Raw genomic sequence first — 24,674 nt, forward strand, 5'->3', positions numbered from 1 at the left:
CCCAGCCAAATCTGACTCTTGAGCTAAAATGTCCTAATCCATCCTAATATGATCACAGAACTTCAAAGGTTTAGGATAATATTAGTCACACAGAAAGGACATTTGTGAAAAAATAGTACATCTGGAAGGAACTCGTGTGAAGGCATTATGTAATCACAAGACAAGACAAATACTTTGAGATAAACATCAATGGAAAAAGACACAAACTCTTTGAAGATAATACTGCTTCCTTTTCCATTTTTAAATCCAATTAAAAATCCACTTAATGAGTCATTCTAAAAATGTAATGTAAGAACTTAAAATTAAGTTTTGCTAAAACAGTCAAGTAAAATATACATTGACTTTTACTTTGCAATACTGCTTACAGAAACTGTTAATCTAACTGTTAATACTAAAAATTCATTTGCAACTTACTATAGAACAGACATTGTGCTAAATATTTTATATGAATTATCTGATTTAGATTTTAATTATTTCACTTGTTTGTGGAAAGTAAAAAATACAATTTATAGTGAACAAGCAAAAGAGAACTTATTCAACACTTGAATCTGTGTATATTTTGTATTGGAGAAGTACACACCCTTTATTCTTTCCTTGGTCACTACTCATCAAGCAAGAGCCAACACTTAGGAGATAGAAGCAGTGTAAACAGAAGTTCAAGGTAATCCCTAGCTACATGGGAAATTCAAACCCAGCCTGGGCTATACAGTGAGCCTGAATCTAGCTGGGGCTATGAGACCCTATCTCAAGAACCAGAAACAAACAAAAAGCTCACCATGTGCTATGGTGGTATTCTATTTGTACTGAAATGTGATTTTAATTGTATGTTAATAAATAAAGTTGCCCGGGGGTCAGAGCTATTAGAGCCATAGAAAGAGCGTGGCAGTGGTGGCACACGCCTTTAATCCCATAGATCTCTGCGTGTTCAGGGATACAGCCAGCATTGGAGACATATGCCTTTAAGACCTGGAGGGCTGTACTTAGAGGCAGTGACGAGGTAGTCATGTGTTTGGGTTTACAACCAATGAGAAGGCAGAACAGAAAGACTATTTAAAGACATACACACAGGAAGTAGGTCTCTTTCGGGGAGCTAGGAGCACTGCAGGAGGAAGGGTAAGATTTTAACTCTGAGCTCTGACCTCTCAGCTTTCTCTTTTACATTGGTTCTGTGTTTCTTATTTAATAAGACGGTTGGTTACATCTACAATGTGCCATCTACTAAGGATTATAGATAAAGGGGAAAGACCGAAATCATTGTCTCCCAAATGTTCACAAACCAGCAGAGGAGGTGAGTGACTCCCACGACACAGGAGGTGGGGGAACTGTGCTATTCCCAGAGGACAAAGACAGATACAGGGAAAGGAGTTTGCTCTGAGCCTGAAATGCGTGGTATGTGTCAAAGCGGTCCTCTGCAGCAAATGGCCAAACTCGCAGGTCTAGTGCCCAGGAGGGACACATTAGCATCCAAGGAGCAGGAGTCCTAAGCAGAGCTAAAATGACTGAGAATTGTATAAAATGAGGCGGCCAAGGGGATAACAGAGTGACGAAAAGCTCAGGAGAGAAAGGGTTTATTTCAGTCTGAAGTTCAAGGGTCTAGTCCATCCTGGCAGGGAAATCGACACAGCGGGAGCTTGAAGCAGCTGGTCACACTGTGCAAACAGGAAGCAGAGAGCCATGAATGCTGGTACCCAGCCCAGGGAATGGTGTGGTGTTTTGAAAGAAAATGGCCCCCAAAGGAAGTGGCACTATTAGGAGGTGTGGCCTTGCTGGAGGAAGTGTGTCTCTCTGAGGGCTGACTTTGAGGTCTCCTTTTCTCAAGCTTCCCTCAGTGTGACAGTCAATCGACTTCCTGTTGCCTGCAAGATGTAGCCCTCTCAGCTCAGCACCACATCTGCCTGCATGCCACCATGCTCCCCTTCATGATCATAATGGACTCAACCTCTGAAATGTGAGTGAGCCACCCTCAATGTCTTCTTTATAAGAGTTGCCGGGGTCATGGTGTCTCTTCACAGCAATAGTAAACCCTGACTAAGACAAATGGCCCCACCCTCTTCCCACCTCAACTGATCTAATCAACATAATCCTCACAGGCCCTCCATGGGCTAAATAATCCCTCACAGTTGTGCCCAGAGCCTGCCAACTTGAAAATTAACACTAACCATCACAGCCACTATGGTATCACCAATGTTCCCATCCCATCACTGCTAAAGAAAAGAAGCTTTGTACTTTCACACTAAAATCTAACTAGATAGTCAATTCAACCACACAGTGAAGATGTATTTTGTGCTATCCAAGCCATAAGCACTGTGCTAGCTGCTGCTGGAGGGAGCCAAGACTAGAGACAACCAACTTGAGACTTGAGTGAGGCTGTTCATTTTGTTGTTTGGTTGTTTGTCTGGTTGGTTGGTTGGTCGGTCGGTCAGTCAGTTGGACAGTTGGTTGGTTGGTTGGTTGGTTGGTTGGTTGGTTGGTTGGTTGGTTGGTTGGGACAGCATCTCAGTATGTTGTCCAGGCTGGCCTCAAATGCCTAGCTCAAATGAACATCCTGCCTCGGCATCTCTAGTAACTAAGACTACAGGCACATGACACACCACAGGCTTGATTTAAGATGAGTTTCACTATATTGCACAGGCTATAACAGGTTTTTTCTTATTTTTAAGATTTACTTTTAATTGTGTATATAGTGTGAGTACAGATGCCCTTGGAGGCCAGAAGCATCAGAGTCCTCTGAAACTGGAGTTACAAATGATCGTGAGTCACACTAATTCAGGTCTTCTGCAAAAGCAGTGCTCTTAACCCTGGGCCATCTTCCAAGCCCTATAATCCAGTTCTTAATGCTAAAATCCAAACAAAATAGGAGCACTAGGTTAACAGTGCAAGACCTAGGTTGTCATTCAATCTTCCTTCTGTTATTTTCTTCCTTGGTGACTTTGAACAAATCACGTAACTTCTATGGGCTTTCACTTTCGGTCTACAAAGGGGATTGTAATAGTAGCTGTTAAATATAATCATAATGAGAATAAAGCAGCAGCAGTCAGTCTAAGAAAGGAGCTGGTACTTAATTCACTTCAGAATATGCAGTTGATTAGGAGGCCTGGCCCCGAGGTGGGAAGGAGAGCATTCGACCCAAACTGTACAATGTATGGGGGAGACCAAACACGATGAGGGGTGTGTCAACAGAAGGATCGGCTCACATTTAAACCCTGGAAAGGGGCTTCATTAAGAATGAGACTAAGAGTCAGGGAGAGATAGATGGACAGACAGAAACATCACCAAAGAGAAGCCAGAGGAGCCTCCTCAGAGACCCAACTGGGAGTCAGAAAATCCCTGAGCCGTCCTAGGAACTTGTGTAAGCTTTGTGAAGGGGAATGGGAGTTTTACCATGTGATCTAGTTCAACACAGTACGTGTAACAGTGAGCACGGAAGAACAAGGGGCTGGCTAGAACCATCAATGAGAGGCGGTTGTTAGTGCTCTGTCCCAGGGAGAGGAGCAGGGAGGTGTGGCCTCTGAAGACTGACCACTCTCTTAAAGGGGCAGGCTCCTGTTCTAACAGGACCTAGTCCTACTCCATTGCTATGAGGAGGAAATGAGCTAAGAAACAGGTCATGGGAACCATTCTATGTAAAATGCTAACTAGTTATGTTAATATAGTAAGCGCTCAGTAAGCATTAGTTATGTTGTTATTATATATAAAAAATAAAAAAAAATACTAAGCCGGTCACGCCTTTAATCCCAGCACTCAGGAGGCAGAGCCAGACAGATCTCTGTGAGTTCAAGGCCAGCCTGATCTACAAAGTGAGTTCCAGGACAGGCACTAAAACTACACAGAGAAATCCTGTCTCAAAAAAAAAAAAACAAAAAAAAAAAACAGTGCCATTGAATTTCACAGCATGGGAAAGACACTTACTTGGAGAGAATCCAGAGAACATTTTACTGAGCCGTCCTCAGAGAAAGGCTAACTGATAAACTATCTGTGTGAGCACTATAAGCAACACACAGATGCACATTAAGACAGTCCTGGATTTTTGTAAGCACTCAATTCCCCCACCCAGCCACACCCTTGCACAGAATATAATAACCAGGATAGTCAAAAGGCAGCCAGAAAAGAGGGCACAGAAAGCTGAAGAAAACTGTGCAGAATGCGCCTGTAGAAATGTAGAAATGCAGAAGGTTATAAAATGACAGAATGCTTTGCTTGCGTAGCAGCAAAGGCTTCTGGGTGTGAATCTGAGCAGCACAGCTATGTGATTCCAACAGTTATGAGTGATCTGGCAGAGGATACTGGAAGAATCGGAGCACAGGCAGGAAGAGGGTCACATCATGGTGTGCTAGTCTGAGCTCCCCAAAGGCAACGACTGTGTCTTCCTCATTTCTACAGCTTCCAAGCACAGTAGCTGAGACAGAGCAGACCCTCAGTAACTGCGGTGTAAGTGGATGAATGAGCCAGAGCAGCAACAGGAGGTGTCGTTAAAATGGGGTAGCAGAAGCGGATACATAGAGACGAGGATACGTGCTGGCTGAGCAACGCACCAGGAAAGGTGCAATCGATGAAGGCCGCACAGCTGACCCGCACGGCTGACCCGCACAGCTGACCCGCACAGCAGACCCGCACAGGAGACCCGCACAGCTGACCCGCACGGCTGACCCCCACAGGAGACCCGCACGGCTGACCCGCACGGCTGACCCTTACAGCAGACTCACACACAACTGCCTTCTGAAAACACTCCACCCCCACCGCAGGAGACTGCCCTTGTCTGAAATAAAAGCTACGCCTCCTGAGTATATTTACTATTCATTTGCCCTTGGATCTATTTCATCATTTTAAGATATCTCTGCCTTTTATCTTTGATGCTTTACAAAACTTTGAGACTACACAAGGTTTCTACTATTACAAAACAGAATCTTTTTTTTTTTTTTTTTTTTTTACAAAATACAACTTTGTTAAAGGTCTTGATTAACACGTTCTCATTCACAAAAGAAACTATTATAAAAACAATCTCAACTATACACCATCAAAACAATATAGCTGGGAACATAGCTCAGTGGTAGGGGACTGGCTAGCACACAATGGGCCCTGGGTTCAATTTCTACCACCACAAAAACATAGATAGCTAAGACAGATATACAGATACAGACACACAGATATAGACAGACAGATAGATATAGACTCACTGCTCTTTCCCAACGTGCATTAAAATTATACTGTAGGTGCTGGAGAGATGGCACAGTGGTGAAGAGCACCTGGCTGCTCTTCCAAAGGACCCAAGTTCGATTCCCATCACCCACATGGCAGCTCACAACTGTCAGTATCTCCAGTCCCAGGGGATCCTACACCCTTCTATGACCTCCATGGGCACTAACTAACTACATGCCTGTGTGTGGTACAGAGACATAAATGCTGGCAAGACACCCATACACATAAAAATAATAAATCAATGTTTTTAAAAGACTTTTAAAAAATTATACTGTAAAAGAACAAAATACGTAGTTTAGAAAAATCAAGAAATATGGCCAGGCGGCGGTGGTGCACGCCTTTAATCCCAACACTCGGGAGGCAGAGCCAGGCGGATCTTTGTGAGTTCAAGGCCAGCCTGGTCTACAGAGTGAGTTCCAGGAAAGGCGCAAAGCTACACAGAGAAACCCTGTCTCGAAAAAAAAAAAAAAAAAAAAAAAAGAGAGAGAGAGAGAGAGAGAGAGAGAGAGAGAGAGAAAACAAGAATTAGGATTGTCAGTATGCAGGTCAGTAGTATGTCAGGTAAATGTTAGTGAGGAAGGGCCAGGGCTTGTTTTCCAGTGTTGTGTGTGACATATGAACACATGTGCGTGTGTGTGCACACCCATATTGTTTAAACATATCACTGGTATAACATGGTAGCACACACCTGTAATATCAGCACTTGGAAAGCTTAGGCAAGGGGACTGTGAGTTCAAAGGCCAGCCTGGGCTACAAAATAAATTCCAGGTCAGTCTGTACTACATAGTGAGATCCTCTCCCATGGAAAAATAAATAAATAAATAAATAAGCTCACTGGCTCTTACATCAATATAGCTACCTAGACATGCATGCTGATTTTCCTTTTCTTCCAAACTCCACTGAAATAACAAAGGGAGAGCCACTTCCAGCCAAGCCATCCCTGTCCTACAATAGGGGGCCATTGCAGGTTAGACGGTTTTTAAGAAAACCCTAGATCTCTGGATCCATGGCTTTAGACCTTGGCACTGAACCTTCTAGAGGAGAGTTAAGACAGGCTGTGTGGCCTCTGCTCATCTAGAGGAGAGTTAAGACAGGCTGCATGGCCTCTGCTGCATCTAGAGGAGAATTAAGACAGGCTGCATGGCCTCTGCTCATCTAGAGGAGAGTTAAGACAGGCTGCATGGCCTCTGCTCATCTAGAGGAGAATTAAGACAGGCTGCATGGCCTCTGCTCATCTAGAGGAGAGTTAAGACAGGCTGCATGGCCTCTGCTCATCTAGAGGAGAGTTAAGACAGGCTGTGTGGCCTCTGCTCATCTAGAGGAGAGTTAAGACAGGCTGTGTGGTCCTCCGCTGCATCTAGAGAGTTAAGACAGGCTGCATGGCCTCTGTTGCATCTAGAGAGTTAAGACAGGCTGCATGGCCTCTGCTGCATCTAGAGAGTTAAGACAGGCTGCATGGCCTCTGCTGCATCTAGGGAGTTAAGACAGGCTGCATGGCCTCTGCTGCATCTAGAGGAGAGTTAAGACAGGCTGCATGGCCTCTGCTGCATCTAGGGAGTTAAGACAGGCTGCATGGCCTCTGCTGCATCTAGGATTTCTGATTTTTTAAGGTCTAAAGCAGGGCTGAACTTTTGTTTGTCCAAAATCTCCTAGGTTTACTGATTCTGCTGGTCAGAAGGCACTATGAAAGCAACTATCCTACTATTCTACATAAACAGAGATCAAAAGGAGAAAAAAAGCCACACTCAGAGTCAAAGAAATGCTACAAACAACCCCCTCCTTTTTTTTTAAGAAACAATAAATTGAAAGTAAGAAACAGTCTAGGAAACTGGAGAAAGCAATCTCCAAACTTAAAACACATAGAAGGGCTAAATAACTAAGACTGGATACAGAAGTGTGCAGAAGGGTTGAGGGCCTTTGGGAAACACAAATAAAAAACAGCCAACGAGCAGGAGAGACAACGAACACATGTGGTCAGTGCCTATCAGAAGGAATTCCACAATGAGGTCAAACACATCAGTGCAGAGAAGTTTCTCCAAACGGAAACCACTCAGGGCCAATTTCCAAGCAGGCAACACCTTTTAAAGCCAACAACCTAGCAAATATTTGTGACAATTTTAAACTTTAAAAGCCATAAAGAAAACCTTAAAAGCTTTGAGGGAAAAACAATACATGTTATTACAGAGTCATATGAATCAAAAAAGCATCAGGCTTTTTCATTAGTACGTCAGAAGAAAATGGAATATTGTTTTCAAAGTTCAAAAAGTGATTTTGAGCCTTAAATTCTACATCTTTGTTAAATTATCAAATACAAAGAAAGAATAAAGTTATCTTCAGAAATTAAAGAACTAGGAGAGTTGACTTCTGTATGTACGTGTCGGCCATGTCTTTCCTAAGAAAGTATCAAGGAAGCCCAATGGGCATCACTGAGGACAGCTGTGATGGAGGCAGAATGCCACACTGCCTCTGGTTCCTTTCAGGTCCTCATATGACATCTGACTCTTGCCCCCTCACTCTCTATGATTAATCTGAACCTACCAGAAAATCTAAAGTATCCTTCCTATCTCAATGACTCGACTTTACCTTAATCATGTCACCAATTCTTTTTCCATTAAAGGTAAGCTTCATGAAGTAAGATGGAGACAGTTGTAGTCATTAATCTGCCTACCAAACCACAGAAGAACTCAAGGATGCATCCAGGAAAAGAAAAGAAAGTGTGTGTGTGGAGGGGGGGGGGGGGAGGGCAGGGGGAGAAGAAGTTAATTCAAGAAAAAGGACAAGATGAGATGCAAGAAATTATGCCCCCACGAAGAAAGAGAGCTATAAAGAAATGGGTTCTTTAATTTAACCTGATGGTAGAATTTCCCTGAGGCAGGAGCATAGCTTTAAAGAAAGAGAATGGTATTTTTCCCTACTAGTCCAGTTAGGATACTTGCTTCCACAGTGACTGAAGTTTATACAGCAAACATAGTGACAGGGAAATAACCCTCATATGTTCAGAAACCAGGGCCAAAATCTTGAGACATGAGCATGCCTAGCCCTGCGCTCTAGCAAACTCTGGATCCTTATCTCAGCGGTGCACTTACATGTGTAACACATGCTATTTTTCCATATGTGCCGTCCACAGGGAACTAAAACTGTCTGCCAGGAAACAAGTAAGAAGCCCAGCCACAGCTACACACTTTAATAATTCTTATTCATATATATATATAAACATATCTTATATATTCCTATATTTATATGTGTTCCATATATAAATATGAAATATGCTAGGACATTTTTAAAAATAGTAAGTTGAAAATAAGAAACCATATGAAACATATTTCATATATATAGAAGGGTAATTAAAATAGATTATGAAATAGATGTATATTATTAACTAATGACTTACAGGATTACATAATATGTTCAGTGTTCAATTTCTTTCTTTTTTTTTTCAATTTCAATTTTACTTTTAATACCTAAAAAACAGATAAAAATCTATCATAAATGAGAGTATTTAAAAAGGTATATTCGCCGGGCAGTGGTGGTGCACGCCTTTAATCCCAGCACTTGGGAGGCAGAGCCAGGCAGATCTCTGTGAGTTCGAGGCCAGCCTGGGCTACAGAGCTAGTGCGGGACAGGCTCCAAAGCTACACAGAGAAACCCTGTCTCAAAAAAAAAAAAAAAAAAAAAAAAAAAAAAAGGTATATTCGTATCAACTATAGCTAAAATAAAGATGCACCACACTTTCTGGAGAACGTGTCTATAACTTACTTAGTATGTAGAATAGAATATAAGACTGCCATTGTGAAGCCAGCAAAATGGCCAGCCAATAAAAGTGCTTGCCACACAAGCCTCACAGCCTGAGTCTGATCCCAGAATGGTGGGGTGTATCTCTAACCCCAGAACTCCCACTGCAAGATAGAAGGCAGAAACAAGAAAATCCTCCGGAGTTGCAAACCAGCTACCCTGAAGTATGTAGCAGCGTAGCGCAAAAAAAAAAAAAGATCCTGCCTCAAATACAAGGCGGAAGGGACCCAGGTCCCAAGTCCTTTGACCTCCATGCCCATGGCATATGCGTGCCTGCACACACACGTGTGCACACACACACACACACACACACACACACACACACACACACACATCCACATGCGTACACATGGTAATAGTAAATACAAATTAAAAGAAAAAAATTGATGCCATGGAGTGGACCTGGGAGGTGGCTCAGTGACAGAGCACCAGGCCTAGAATGCACAAGGCCCTAGGTTCAAACCCTCAGTCCCAGGAAAAAAAAAAAAAATCCCATTGTACTTTGATTGTAATAATTGGAAAGGGGGCATGAACCTAAATACTTGAAAAATCATATGGAAACCTACCACTATAGAAGCTTCCTAAAATATATACATATGTAAAAGTAATTTAAATAGTTAGCATATAATGGGAGAGGCAATACCCCAACTAGACATCTTATGCCACCTATAGTTCCAGGAATGGGTAACATCTTGTTGAGTAGTTGGCCAAAGATGTCCCGCAGACACAAATAACACACACACACACCCCTGCAAACATCACAGGCTATGCCAAGAATACCGGTTGCTCTCCATTACATGATGGTAAGGCCCTGTTGCCAAAGACAACCCTTACTCTGTCACTGAACAAGGAGAAATCAAGCTGACGCCAACTAGAAATTTCACCCCTCCTGACCAGTGTTCACGGTTCACAATTGGACAGTGTGCAGAGTGAGACTTCAGAGCATTCTGCACACATGGAGTGGCTTCATCAAACCCCTCCCTTAGGACTTAGGGATCAACACAGGAGAGGCAGAAAGATTCTAAGAGCCAGAGATGATGGATGACTCCAGGGAATAGCATCTTCCAGACACAACAGGATGGACACACATATAAATGCAAAAAGATCCTGCACAAGTTAAACCCAGACAAAATCCCAGCACTGAGAAGGGCAAGTGGATACAAAGTCCCACCCTTCACCAAGAAGCTATCTGCAACTGACACCTGGTGCCACACTGAAAATCGGTTTTCTTCAGTGGAGTGCCACCGGTCCGTCAATCACACTCCAAGCCCGGGAGTGGCTAGTCAACACAGAAGAGACTCCGGGCTTTTGTGTGCTTTATGCTTCGGTTTGGGTTTGCTTCTGTTTCTTTGGGTTTTTTGTTTTAATTAGTTTTAATTTTTAGTTCACTGTCTGTTTTGGTTTTAGCTGTTCTGTTTTCCTGTTTTTGTTTTTTCACAGGGAACACGAAGTTGAGTAGGTAGGGAGACGAGGAGGATCTGGAAGGAGTTGGGGGAGGGGAAAGAATATGATCGAAACTGCTTTTAAAATTTTTTCATAAAAAGTAACTAAGAAAAAAAAAAAATCCCAATGTCATTGCAGTGGGCCAGGGAGGTCAGTGATAGAGCACCAGCCTAGAATGTATGAGGTCCCATATTCAACCCCACAGTCCCAGGAAAAAATAAATCTCATTGTCCTTTAATTGGAGTAAGTGAGAAAAGGGGGAAGCATCCTTAAGATTCACTCAAAAGACAAGTGCTCAACCATGAAAGCAGCAGCCACAGAATTGGGTACAGGGCTGGAGAGATGGCTCAGCAGTTAAGAGAAGGGGCTGCTTTTGCAGAGGACCTAAGTTCTGTCCCCAGAGCCAACATGGCAGCTCACAACTTCGTGCAACTCCAGTTCCAGGCATCTGGCCTCCTCAGGCTTCTGCACACACATGGTGACATAGATTCATGCAAACACATATAAATAAAATATAAATCTTAAAAAAGAGAGAGAGAAAAAAAGAATGATGGCTATCACAAAAATATGCATGCACATGTGGGCTTAATTTGTATATGAAGAGATGAAAAAGCTGAATGAATACATACAAAACTATCCTCTAGTTAATCCTATGATATAAAAGGGAGACTAGATAATCCCTCAGTCTTACATTATACACGTATTCTATTCAAATTCTGCTCCAAAGGACTAACACTACTTTTAGGGTATCTTTTAATTTTTATTTTAATTGAGTTAATAAGTTGAAACTTATTTCTACCTCTACCAAGCAGGCATTGGAGCACATGTTTGTACTCTTGGGACCTTGGTAACTGAAGCAAAAGGATTCTGAGCTAGCTTGGGCTACTAAGTTAAGTTGTAGGGATGCCTGGGATTAATGCTATGGACCTAGCCTCAAAAAAAAAGTTAAACCCAGAATAGTACTACCACAGATATGGACTATGCAGTAAATTTTTATTTTAAAAAATGACCTCTGGGCAAGAACATGAAAGCCCATCATGGAATACATGACCAACATTTAATTGCAACATGACGGTTACTAGATGAAATAGTACCAATGGCAGCATTTTTAGTCCCTTAAAAAACGTGCAACCAACTGAAGCTGGACTATACAGCTTCAGGCCACAAGGCTTCATCACTTCATTAAAAACACAGCAAGGCATTAGTATTCCTGTTGATGAACACCTACCGAATCGTTCGCGGCCAGTGCCAGAGCAAGGTTCACTGAAAGAAACAGAGAGGTTTCAGGTTAGTCACTTTCCTTCTGTGGAAATTCACTCACTTTTCAACATTTCCCTCGCTTGTAAAAGACCAAGGACGAGGAGAGAATGACAGAGACAGAAGACCGGAAGAAAACAATTCTACAACTACCAACAGACGCCTATCCCACACTGCACATTTTAAATAGCTCCTTTATAGTCTGTTACAATCTTTTGTAACAGTTTTCCTTAAAGTAATGTTAATGGAATATGTACTTTTAAATTTTATTTTAAATAATTAACTGTTTAATAACTAATAGATATAGGCCTTTTTTTTTTTTTTTTTTTTTGGTTTTCGAGACAGGGTTTCTCAATAGTTTTGGTGCCTGTCCTGGATCTCGCTCTGTAGACCAGGCTGGCCGCGAACTCACAGAGATCCACCTGGCTCAGCCTCCTGAGTGCTGGGATTAAAGGCGTGTGCCACCACTACCCTGCGTCTTTTTTTTTTCCTTAATAAATGCTGTTCTAGGCATCTGAGTACCAAATTCACACATACACAAGTATACAAAAAGCTGGGGCACCGTGCACAGAAGGAAGTGAGAAAGATAATGGTAAGGTAGTACGGTAGTCAAAAAGCCGATGCCCGTGATTCTAGAGACAAAAAGGAGGAAGTGGTGTCCTCAAAAGCACAGTTAGCCAGCTCCGCAGCGGGGCTACAGCTGAGAAGAGAGAGCCCAAAGTACTGTATTTGCAAGACTGATAAATAAATAGGTGTAGTGGGTAGCCATTCCAGCTTTGGTCTGGAAGTTCCAACCCCCATTGAGTCTTCGGTAACTGTCACGCCTACAAGGCGGGGCCAAGAGAGGGCCCTGAAGACCCGAGATCCAGAGGCAGGGCGCTCTCTTGTTTCCTGGACCCTGGACGCTAGAGGTAGACCAAGGAGAGTTCTTTCCCAGAACCCGCAACCTACCCATCCCTTCATTTGTAAGTTACGCCACTAAATAAACCTCCCTTTTAACTACGTGGAGTGGCCTTAATAATTTCACCAATAAATAGGTTCTCTAGTTGGGCAGGGGTGGTGCACACCTTTAATCACAGCACTTGGGAGGCAGAAGCAGGTGGATCTCAGGGAGTTTGAGGCCAGCCTGGTTCACAAAGCCAGTTCCAGGACAGCCAGGACTGTTACACAGAAAAACCCTGTCTCACCAATGTTGGAGAGGATGTGGAGCAAAGGGAACACTCCTCCACTGTTGGTGGGAATGTAAAATTGTACAACCACTGTGGAAATCAGTATGGTGGTTTCTCAGAAAATTAGGAATCGAACTACCTCAAGACCCAGCCATCCCACTCTTGGGCATATACCCAAGGAATGCTGATTCATACCATAAAGATACATGCTCAGCTATGTTCATAGCAGCACTATTTGTAATAGCCAGAACCTGGAAACAACCTAGATGCCCATCAACGGAAGAATGGATGAAAAAAATGTGGTACATATACACAATGGAGTACTACTCAACAGAGAAAAACAATGAAAGCATGAAATTTGCAGGCAAATGGATGGAACTAGAAAAAATCATCCTGAGTGAGGTAACCCAAACCCAGAAAAACAGTTATGGTATGTACTCACTCATAGGTGGATTCTAGATATAAAATAAAGAACAATCAGACCACAACCCATAGAACCATAGAGGCTATATATATAGCATGGAGGTCCCTAGGACGACTGTGGCATATAATAAATTTCAGTTTTACTCAATTATTAAAAAAAATAGCCAAATGAATGGAAACACATGAACTATGAACCAAAGGCTGAGGGGCCCCCAGCTGGATCAGGCCCTCTGAATAGGTGAGACAGTTGATTGGCTTGATCAGTTTGGGAGGCAACTAGGCAGTGGGACCAAGTCCTGTGCTCATTGCATGAGTTGGCTGTTTGAAACCTGGAACTTATGCGGGACACTTGGCTCAGTCTGGGAGGAAGGGACTGGACCTCGCTGGACTGAGTCTACCAGGTTGATCCCTTGGGGGAGGACTTGTCCTGGAGGAGGTGGGAATGGAGGGTGGGCTGGGGGTAAGGGGAGGGGGTGGGAGGGGGGAGAATAGGGGAACCCATGGCTGATATGTAGAACTGAATGGTATTGTAAATATATATATATATATATATATATATATATATATATATATAACCAATACTCTATCTTTGTAGCAAAAAAAACTATAAAAATTGAATTTCTTGTTAAAAATAAACAAAATTCAACGCCAAAAAAAAAAAAAAAACAAAAAAAAACTAGAGGACCTGTGACTTAGAGTCATTGAATATATTTTAAAATAGTCTATGATTAAAGAATATTAGCAAAAACCCAAAAAAAAAAAAGAAAAACCCTGTCTCAAAAAACCAACATACATACATACATACATACATGAAGAAATAAATAAATAAGTTCTCATACTGCCCATTTTCCACAATGCGAATCCCATTTCCTTGCAGAACGATGCTGTCACTTCGATAAGGAAAGTGGTTGGAGGTGTAAACTGCAAAGCAGACCTGAATCTGAACCCAGCCCCGCCACCTCCTTCCGTTGTATAACCCTGACTGCTACTTTACGTCAGTCTGCTCCCTGAGTTATAACATAAAGGGATTGCTTCCTTTGATAACTGCTGTGAGGATAAAAGAATACTGTATACAAAGTACTTCATCTAGGGTGTGGTACTCATAAATCCACTCTTAGGCGTTACAGGATAATTCTAATTCCAGATACATAACAGGTTAAGCATCATCTAACTTTTAAGCAGAAACTTTCCAGGGGTGGTGAGGGACTCCTCAGGCTGCTGAGGGTGACAGCACAGAGCTGTGTGTCCCTGGAACCTTCACAATACATAATATTTACCTGCCAATACAGCTCAATAAGGCTGAAGAAAATAAATGACTGCTAACGGGTAGGACTGCAAGAATTTCTCCCATTATTGTTTCTTATAATCTCTTTGGAAATAAACAATTCCTTTTGGAAATAACTGTTGTAAGTCTTGAGTGTTAATTCTGTTTTAGAACTCATAATCTGTAGTGCTAAAACACCATCTTCGTGACAAATCTACAATCACCAAAAAGGGCCAGGGAAAGGACTCTCCATCGATACCATGTTAATCCATAGGATCTGAAGACTAAATGGCTAGGCGGGGTGAGGGCTCGAAACAGGTGAACTACCCACCACGCGAGCACAAGGACCTGAGTGTAACCACAGCACCTGGAAGGACATGGGAAGAGACAGGCAGCTCCTGAGAGCTCAGTGGCCAGTCAGCCATTGAAAAAGAGCAATAAAGACACCCAATGTTACCCTCTGCCCTCCACACACAAGCACCTGAACATAGGAACACACACGAACACACACACACACACACACACACACAGAAACACGAGATGGATAAAAAAGTAAAACAATGTTAAATCTCTTCAAGCATTCTCAAAAATTCTTAGCTTTTGGTGACTTTATAAATGGTACAAATGTTGTGATTAAATGAAAAACGGGTCGCAAGAGCAAACATTCTCGTTGCAAATATACAACTATATGTACACTGATAGACTGGAAAAGAACAAGAATAATGTAATATACAATTACTAGTGTTTTAAAAGTAACAGCAACCAATTACTGAGAACCTCTATGAAAAGACAATGGGCTAAGTGGTTAATTTAATTTGCCTATCATCCTATGAAAGAGATTATCTCCACTTCCTAGTTAAGTGAACAGAATACCTGTAGACAACCTAACTTCTTCTCACTGAATTGAGTAGACAATCTGGTAACGTGTTTCCTTTAGCTCTCACCCATTATCAAATCCTAAGACAGGGAACCACCAGTTAGAAACGTCACGAAGACTGAACTTGAAAAGTGATCATTTACAGTGCACTTGACAGTTGGCACAACTTCTTAATCAGGAGGTAAGTGAACGCCTTACAATACCTGCAGTGGTAGACTTTCCAACTCCACCCTTTCCAGAGGCCACAACAATAACTTCTCTAACACCTTCTATGGGCTTCTGCTTAGGAAGTCCTCGGGACATGATTTGTGTTCTTCTTTGTTTCAAGGCCTCACCCTCAGCACCTAATAACTTTAAAAAAAAAAAAAAAGTGATTTAAATCAATCATCCTCATTACTGGATTAGTGTGCTGTAAACGTGAAAACGATCCAGAGTTTGAGTATAACAGGGTTTTCTTTTCTAATTCTGTTCATCGCCACTAATTTAGCCTTTAGGTGCTATTTATCGACTGCTAACCTCAACTGCAAAGACAAATTGTTTGGAGCTGAAATTTATCTGCCAGGGTAAGCGAGGTTGTTAAAAACGCAAAGTGGCCTTTTTACCGAGTTAAGCCCTCCGTGCATTTTCCTTCTTGTTAACCTATTCACTAAATAACCCCACGCCAAGAGAGCAAAGTGCACCCCATACACCCCTCATGCTCAGGAGAGTTTGGGGACCACAAGCCCCAGATTCCTTCTAGGGGACCCGCTAGCGGGAGCTCGCAGGCGCCGGCGATCAGGCTCCCACCGTCCCCTCCCGCGCTCGGCACACACCTGGCGCCCACAACTCAAGGCTCGGCGCCCCAGGTGCGGGACAGCGGCCCCGCAACCACCCTGGAGTGACACCCTGCCAAGAAGCAATAAGCGCCGCCAGGTCCCCATGGCGCGCGGTTCTTCCCGGGACCGGGAGGAAGCACTTTGCGCCGGGCGCGGGGTAATGACGTCACGTGGCAACCCGTGGCTTCCCCTGCCTGGAGACGAGCCTGATTGGTGTTTCTTCAGCTCAGGCACCCCATTTGTTTTAATTCGGATGGTCACCAACTACAAACACTTCTGCGACGTTGGACCGGACGTTCCCGAAGACTTTTCACACGTAACATTTCATTTTATCCTTCCAGAGTAGACAAAGAGACTTCAGAAATTTTTGTTTTGAAGTTTGGAGGGTGGCTTTATGCTGGGGGTGAACCCAGGGCCTCGTTCACACTAGGCAAGGACACTACCAAAGTGTACATCGCCACGCCTTCTCTCGTCACTGATTTAAAATTTGAGATTTAGAAAGTTTAATGAGATTGACCCCCATCTTAGCAGAAATTTAGAATGCTAGAACTTGAAGATTTCATTTTCCTTCTGCATAGTACTGTATACGTCATTTAAATGCCTCTACTGCTAAAGATTTTTACAACACATAGTACTGTATATGGTCGCTTCGACACTGCCACTGTTAAGGTTTTTACATCACACGTACACTGCGTGTGACCTACAGTAATACTCTGCCCTAAGCTAGTCGCCGCTTGTGTTGCTGATGGTTCACAGGAGAACTGAGGATGCTTTACTCGGTTCAAAAAATTTAGCTAAATCAGAAAGTAGGACCAATAAAGAAGCCTACTTGAGAAGGAATTGAAGGCTAATGGTAAAGAGTTTGTGTAGCATGTATGAAGCCCTGGTCCAATCATCTGCAAGGGGAAAGGAGTGAAACCAGAGCTGGAGGGAGGGAGGGCGTGGAATTTATCCGGGTGGAAGTAAGACTGTGTACATATAGATTTAGAGACGCATCAGTATTCCCAAGGCAGATAAAAGAGCAAAAGCAATTACTTTAAGAAAAATAGCTCACAAGCTGATCCGGAAACCAGACCCAGCCAAAGATGTCCGGAGGTGTGGTTTCAGTTTGCCTTTGATCATCTTCGGAAGAATTTGTAGGGAGGGCTTTTATTTCTTCCATTTGCTTCTTATTTGTATTTATCATATCAAAGATTCAAAATCAGTTTATTTTTCTCTGATCTAATTCTTACTTTCCACATCTTTATTATAGGCATAACAACATCAAAGAATTACCATAAGGATTAAATATTACTAGTCGCGTGCCCTCGGTTCTTAAGCTCTGAGAAAGCCTTCAGCTTCTTGTTTACTCTTCTCAAGCTCATATCCTTATTGTTTCATTCCTTTCTTCTACTGTACGCGAGGCTTGACATTTTCAGCTTGTCTTCTCTCGCATATTCTTTCGAGGAGTATTTTCTCATCTAATTTTAATTTTAGATTTATTTCCAGCTCAGTTTTTATAGATGATAAGCAAAAAGCACAGTTTAAAAAGGAACACTATAAGAAGACTTCTGTCAAGCAGGCCCAAGCCACACAAGCTAGAATGGGTGAGTGACCCGCCTGCCAGCAGAACTATACCCCTCCCCACATTCTGTCCCCAACAGCCCTTCTTCTGACCCACACCATTCCAGCTCGTCCCCAGCCCTGCTGCTGGGGCCCTGACCTCAACCACGGCAGACTTCTGTCACTGAGGCCCAGACCACACCGGCCAGAATGGATGAGTAGCCCACCTGCCAGCGGAACTGTGCCACTCCCCAGAGTTTGTCCCCCAGAACCCTTCCCCAGGCCCATGCCATCCCAGCCCATCCCTGGCTCCTCTGCTGGGCCCTGACCCCCACCCTGGAAGACTTCCACCAAGCAGGCCCATGCCAGACAAGTCAGAACCGGTGAGTGACCCACCTGCGGGGGGACTATACCCCTCCCTGGATTCTATCCCCGATGACCCTTCCTCAAGGTCAACGCCATCCCAGATCAACCTTGGCTCTGTTGCTGCTGGTCCCTACTCCTAACCCCAGCAAACTTCTGCCACTGAGGTACAGACCACTCCAGCCACAACGGGTGAGTGACCCTCCTGTCCTGTGGCCCTCCCACTCCGATCTCAGCACCAACAACTCTGCTGTGCCTGCCCCCAACTCTGGAAGAATCCCACTGCTCTGATGCACCCCTCTCCAGGCAACGAGTAGGTGAGTGATGCCACCACCCCACCCCCGTCAGCTGGACTGCTGCCACCCCAAGACCCACACTGAAGCCCAGCCCTCTCACCTATTCATATCCACACACCCCCAAGTCAGTCCTTCCCCAAAATCCTGGCAGACTCCATAGGAACAGAAGAAGGAGAAGAATCCCTGCTCAAGGGCCCAGAAAATATACTCAACAAAATCATATAAGAAAAATTTCCCAACCTAACGTACAAGAATAATACAGAACAGCAAATAGACTGGACCAGAAAAAAAAAGTCCCCTCATCACATAATAATCAAAACACTAAACATACAGAATAAAGAAAGAATATTGAAAAGCAGCAAAGAAAAAGGCCAAGTAACATATAAAGGCAGACCTCTCAGAATTATACCTGACTTCTCAATGGAGACTCTAAAAGCCAGAAGAGCCTGGACAGACCTCTTGCAGACTCTAAGAGACCACAGATGCCAGCCCAGACTACTATACCCAGCAAAACTTTCAATCACCATAGATGCAGAAAACATGACATGATAAAGTCAAATTTAATCAATATCTATCCACAAATCCATCCCTACAGAAGGTACTAGAAAGAAAACGCCCACTCAAGGAAGCTAGCTACACCCACAAAAACATAGGGAATAGAAAGCTATACACACAAAAACACAGGCAATAGATAATCCCACACCAGCAAAACCCAAAGGGAAACACACATACATACATACCACCACCACCACCACCACCACCACCACCACCACTACCACCAAGAACAACAATAACAACAAAAACAGGAATTAACAATCACTGGTCATTAATACCTCTCAATATCAATGGATTCAATTCAATAAAAAGACATAGGATGAAAGAATGGATATGAAAACAGGATCCATCCTTCTGCTGCATACAAAAAAAAAAAAAAAACACCTCACTGTCAAAGACAGACATTACCTCAGAGTAAAGGGTTGGAAAAAAGCAAGCTACTGTAGTTATATTAATATCTAACAAAATAGACTCCCAGCTAGAATTAGTCAAAAGAGATGGAGAAGGACATTTCATATTTATCAAAGGACAAAACCACCAAGATGATGTCTCAATTATGAACATATATGCCCCAAATACCAGAGCACCCACATTTGTAAAAGAAACATTACTAAAGCTTAAATCACATATTGAACTCCACACATTAATTCTGGGAGACTTCAACACCCAACTTTCACCGATGGACAGGTCATACAGACAGAAACTAACAGAGAAGTAGTGGGACTAACATGTTATGACTCAAATAGACTTAACAGACATCTATAGAACACTTCATCCAAACACCAAAGAATATACCTTCTCTAAAATCGACCACATACTTAGTCACAAAGCAACTCTTAATAGATACAGAAAGAATTGGAATAACCCCCTGTATCTATGGATTAAAGCTGGAGTTCAACAACACAAACTATAGAAAGCCTACAATCTCATTGTCTTAGTTAGGGTTTACTGTTGCTGTGAAGAGGCACCATGACCACGGCAACTCTTATAAAGAAAATATTTAATTTTATATTAAATTTTATAGTTTCAGAGGTTGAGTCCATTATGATCATGAAGTCGGGAGCATGGTGGCATGGAGGCAGATGTGGTGCTGGAGCTGAGAATCCTACATCTTGACTCAGAGGCAACAGGAAGTCCAACTGACTGTCACACTGCAAGAAGCTTGAGAAAAAGACCTCAGAGCCCGCCCCCACAGTGACACAGTTCCAACAGAAGGTGTGGCCTAGATTAAAGGTGTGCCCTCCAGCCTCAAGGTCTGGATTAAAGGCATGTGTCATCCAGCCTCCTCCAACAAGACCACACTTCCGCCAACAAGTCCACGCCTCCTAATAGTGCCACTCCCTATGAGCACATGTGAGACAAATACATCCAAATTACCACACTCGTGGAAACTGAACAACTCTCAACTGCATTACCACTGGGGAGAGGAAGAAATGAGAAAGAAATTAAAGATTATCTAGAGTTCAATGAAAATGAATGCACAACATACTGAAACTTTTGAGACACAATGAAAGCGGTGCTAAAAGGAAAGTTCATAGCACTAAGTGCCCGCATAAACAATTTGGGGAGCTCTCATACTGGCTACTTAACAGCACACTGAAAGCTCTAGAACAAAAAGAAGCAAACACACCCAAGAAGGGTAGGCAGCAGGAAATAACCAAACTGAGGGAGGAAATCAATAAAATAGAAACAAAGAGAACAATACAAAGGAAAGAGTTGGTTCTTTGAGAAAATCAACAAGATAGACAAGCCCTTACCCAAGCTAACTGAAAGGCAGAGAGAGAGCATCCAAATTAACAAAATCAGAAATGAAAAGATGGAAATAACAACAGACACTGAAAAAATCCAAAGAATCATTAGATCATACTTCAAAAATTAATACTCCATAAAATTGGAAAATCTGAAAGAAACTGACAAATTTATTGATATATACCATATATCAAAGTTAAATCAAGATCAGATAAACAATTTAAATAGACCTATAACCTCTAAGGAAATAGATATAGTCACTAAAATTCTCACAACCAAATAAAGCCCAGGCCAGGTGGTTTCAGCACAAGATTCCACCAGATTTTCAAAAAAGAGCTAATACCGGTACTCCTCAAATTGTTCCATGAAAATAGTAACAGAAGGAACATTGCCAAAATCTTTTTATGAGAGCAGTTACCCTGATACCTAAACCACACAAAGACTCAACAAAAAAAGAGAATTACAGACCAATTTCCCTCATGAAAATTGATGCAAAAAATACTCAAAAAATACTGGCAAACCAAATCCATGAGCACATCAAAAAAAAAAAAAATCATCCACCATAATCAAGTAGGCTTCATCCCAGAGATGCAAGGATGGTTCAACATACAAAAATCTGTCAATGTAATCCATCATATTAACAAATTGAAAGAAAAATTACCACATGATCATCTCTTTAGATACTGAAAAAGCCTTTGACAAAATCCAATATCTCTTCATGATAAAAAAAAAAAGTCTTGGAGAGATCAGGGACATACCTAAACATAATAAAAGCAACATATAGCAAGCTGACAGCTAATATCAAATTATATCGAGAGACACTCAAAGTGATTCCACTAAAATCAGGAACAAGACAAAACTGCCAACTATCTCCATGTCTATTCAATATAGCACTCAAAGTTCTAGCTAGAGCAATAAGACAACAAAGGGAGATGAAGGGGATACAAATTGGAAAAGAAGAAGTCAAAGTATCACTATTTGCAGATGACATGATAGTATATATACATAAGCAACCCCAAAAATTCTACCAGGGAACTTATATATGAAAAATCAGGGAAACAACACCCTTTACAATAGCTATAAATAATATAAAATGTCTTGGTGTAATTTTAACCAAGCAAGTGAAAGACCTGTATGACAAGAACTTCAAGTCTTTGAAGAAAGAAATTGAAGAAGATATTAGAAGATAGAAAGATCTCCCATGCTCATGGATAAGTAGGATTAAATGGTAAAAATGGCCATCTTACCAAAAGCCATCTACAGATTTAACAAAAGCCCCATCAAAATTCCAACACAATTCTTTATAGACCTTAAAAGAACAATACTCAACTTCATATGGAAAACAATAAACCCAGGATAGCTAAAACAATCCTGTACAATAAAGCAACCTCTGGAGGCATCACCATCACTGACTTCAAGCTCTACTATAGAGGTATAGTAATAAAAACAGCATGGATTTGGCATAAAAACAGACAGGTGGATCAATAGAATCGAATCAAAGACTCGGATACAAATTCACACACCTGTGGACACCCAATGTTTGACAAAGAAGCCAAAATTGTACAATGGAAAAATGGAAGCTTTTTCAACAAATGGTCCTGCTCAAACTGGATGTCTGCATGTGAAGAATACAAATAGATCCATATCTATCACTATGCACAAGTCCAAGTGGATCAAAGACCTCAATATAAATCCAGTTACACTGAACCTGATGGAAGAAAAAGTGGGAAATAGCCTTGAATGAATTGGCACAGAAGACAATTTCCTGAATAGAATACCAGTAGTACAGACACTGAGAGCAACAATTAATAAATGGGACCTCATAAAACTAAAAAGCTTCTGTAAGGCAAGGGACACCATCAATAGGACAAAACAGCAGCCTACAAACTGGGAAAAGATCTTCACCAACACCACATCCAACAGAGAGCTGATCACTAGACATCAAAAAAATAAGCCAATTTAAAAATGGGGTACAGACCTAAACAGATAATTCTCAACAGAAGAATCTCAGATGGTCAAAATTCACTTAAAGAATTATTCAACATCCTTAGCCATCAGGGAAATGCAGATCAAAATGACTCTGAGATTCCATCTTACACCTGTCAGAATGGCTAAGATCAGAAACACAAATGACAGCTTATGCTGGAGAGGATGTGTAGCAAGGAAAACACTCCTCCACTGCTGGTGAAAGTGCAAACTTGTACAGCCACTTTGGAAATCAATATCATTGCTTCCCAGAAAATTGACAATTGATCTGCCTCAAGACGCAGCTATACCACTCTTGGGCATATACTTAAAGAATGCTCAATCATACCATCAGCACACTTGCTCAGCTATGTTCATAGCAGCTTTATTTGTATTAGCCAGAACCTGGAAACAACCTTAAATGCCCCTCAACTGAAGAATGGATAAAGAAAATTTAGTACATTTACACAATGAAGTATTGACATCAGAAAATTTGAAGACAAATGGATGGAACTAGAAAAAAAAGAAAGTCATCCTGAGTGAAGTAACCCAGACCCAGAAAGACAAACATTGTATGTACTCACTCATAAGTGGATATTAGCTGTACAGTAAAGGAAACCAGGCTACAGTCCGCAGCTCCAGAGAAGTTAGGTAACAAGGAGGGCTCAAGGAGGGGATACATGGATCTCCCTGGGAAGGGGAAGTAGAAGAGATCTCCTGGGGGTACTGGAGGGGAACTTGAGGGATTGGGTTGGGGGATGGGTGTAGGAGGAAAGTACTGAAAGAGATGACTAGAAGTTGGGGGAGGGGGCATTTCAGGGTCAGGTAGAAGCCTGATGCAAGAAAAATTCCCATGTATCTACAAGGATGACCCCAGATAAGACTCCTAGCAATAGTGGATACATAGCCTGAACTGGCCATCTCCTGTGATCGAATTGGTAACTGGCCCAATTGTCATCAGAGAGCCTTCACCCAGTAACCAATGGAAACAGATGCAGAGACCCACAGCCAAACATTAGCCCGAGCTCAGGGAATCCTGCTGAACAGAGGGAGGAAGAATTGCAGGAGTCAGAGGGGGTCAAGGACATCACAAGAAAACCCACAGAAACAACCAACCTGGCTCATAGGAACTCACAGAGTCTGAACCAAGAGCCAGGGACCCTGCGTGTAACCTACCTAGACCCTTTGCCTATATGTGACAGTTGTGTAGCTTGGTCTACTTGTGGGACTCCTAACAATGTGAGCAGGCGCTGTCCCTAATGTTTTGTCTGGCTCCTGGGAACCTATTCATCACACTGAGTTGCCTTGCCCAGCCTTAATACAAGGGGAGGTGCTCAGTCTTATCACAACTTGATATGTCATGCTTTGTTGATACCCATGGGAGGCCTGCCCCTTTCGAACAAAAACAGAAGAGGAGTGGGTTTAGGGGGGCATGAAGAGGAAAGGTATGGGGAGGGAATGGGAAGAGAGGAGGGAGGGGAAACTGAAGTCAGAATGCAAAATAAATAAAATAAAATAAATAAGAAGCTATAAACTGTCACTATAAATCATTCACTAAATAATGAATGCTTACTTATTATTATAAGCAACCATTATGCACCGAATGCTTACACTAATCTTAGAGTATTCTACATTGCATCAAATATCCTCACTAAAAGGTACAGTCCAGAGCAAACAAGAACAATACTTACTGTGTGATGTGATACATGTAGAAGAAAAGTGCTGAGCACTCAAAAGACACCTAGTTAATTAAGATGTCTTGGATGAGGACACAACTACACTGAATCCTGGGTGGCTGTAAAAAGTAGGAGTGGGCTGGAAGAACAGCTCTGAGGTGGTTGTACAAAGACAGCAAATGGACTGTTAAGAACTGCCAATGTAGACCCCACAAATACTTATGGTTATTACGTCAATTAAAAATAAAAGACATCAAACAAACCAAAGCAAGAATTACAAATAATCTTAGCA

General features: G+C 42.2%; 1 protein-coding gene across 2 annotated transcripts in view; it reads right to left on the minus strand.

Annotated features, from left to right (window-relative positions):
• The window catches only part of Nubpl (NUBP iron-sulfur cluster assembly factor, mitochondrial), a 206,279-nt gene extending 189,902 nt beyond the window's left edge, over positions 1-16,377 (minus strand). Inside the window, exons 1-3 of one of the 2 annotated variants that reach the window (XM_006975272.4) lie at positions 16,234-16,377; positions 15,625-15,772; positions 11,660-11,694 (exon numbers count right to left, since the gene is read on the minus strand). In XM_006975272.4, coding sequence (XP_006975334.1) covers positions 11,660-11,694; positions 15,625-15,772; positions 16,234-16,341 — 291 coding nt within the window. In that variant the 5' untranslated portion in view covers positions 16,342-16,377. The remainder of the gene's footprint in view (positions 1-11,659; positions 11,695-15,624; positions 15,773-16,233) is intronic. The other variant, XM_076550679.1, reaches the window with a different exon arrangement.
• Between the last annotated feature and the right edge of the window lie 8,297 nt (positions 16,378-24,674).

This window comes from Peromyscus maniculatus, chromosome 14 (genome assembly GCF_049852395.1).
Source record: "Peromyscus maniculatus bairdii isolate BWxNUB_F1_BW_parent chromosome 14, HU_Pman_BW_mat_3.1, whole genome shotgun sequence".
Classification (NCBI taxonomy): domain Eukaryota; kingdom Metazoa; phylum Chordata; class Mammalia; order Rodentia; family Cricetidae; genus Peromyscus; species Peromyscus maniculatus.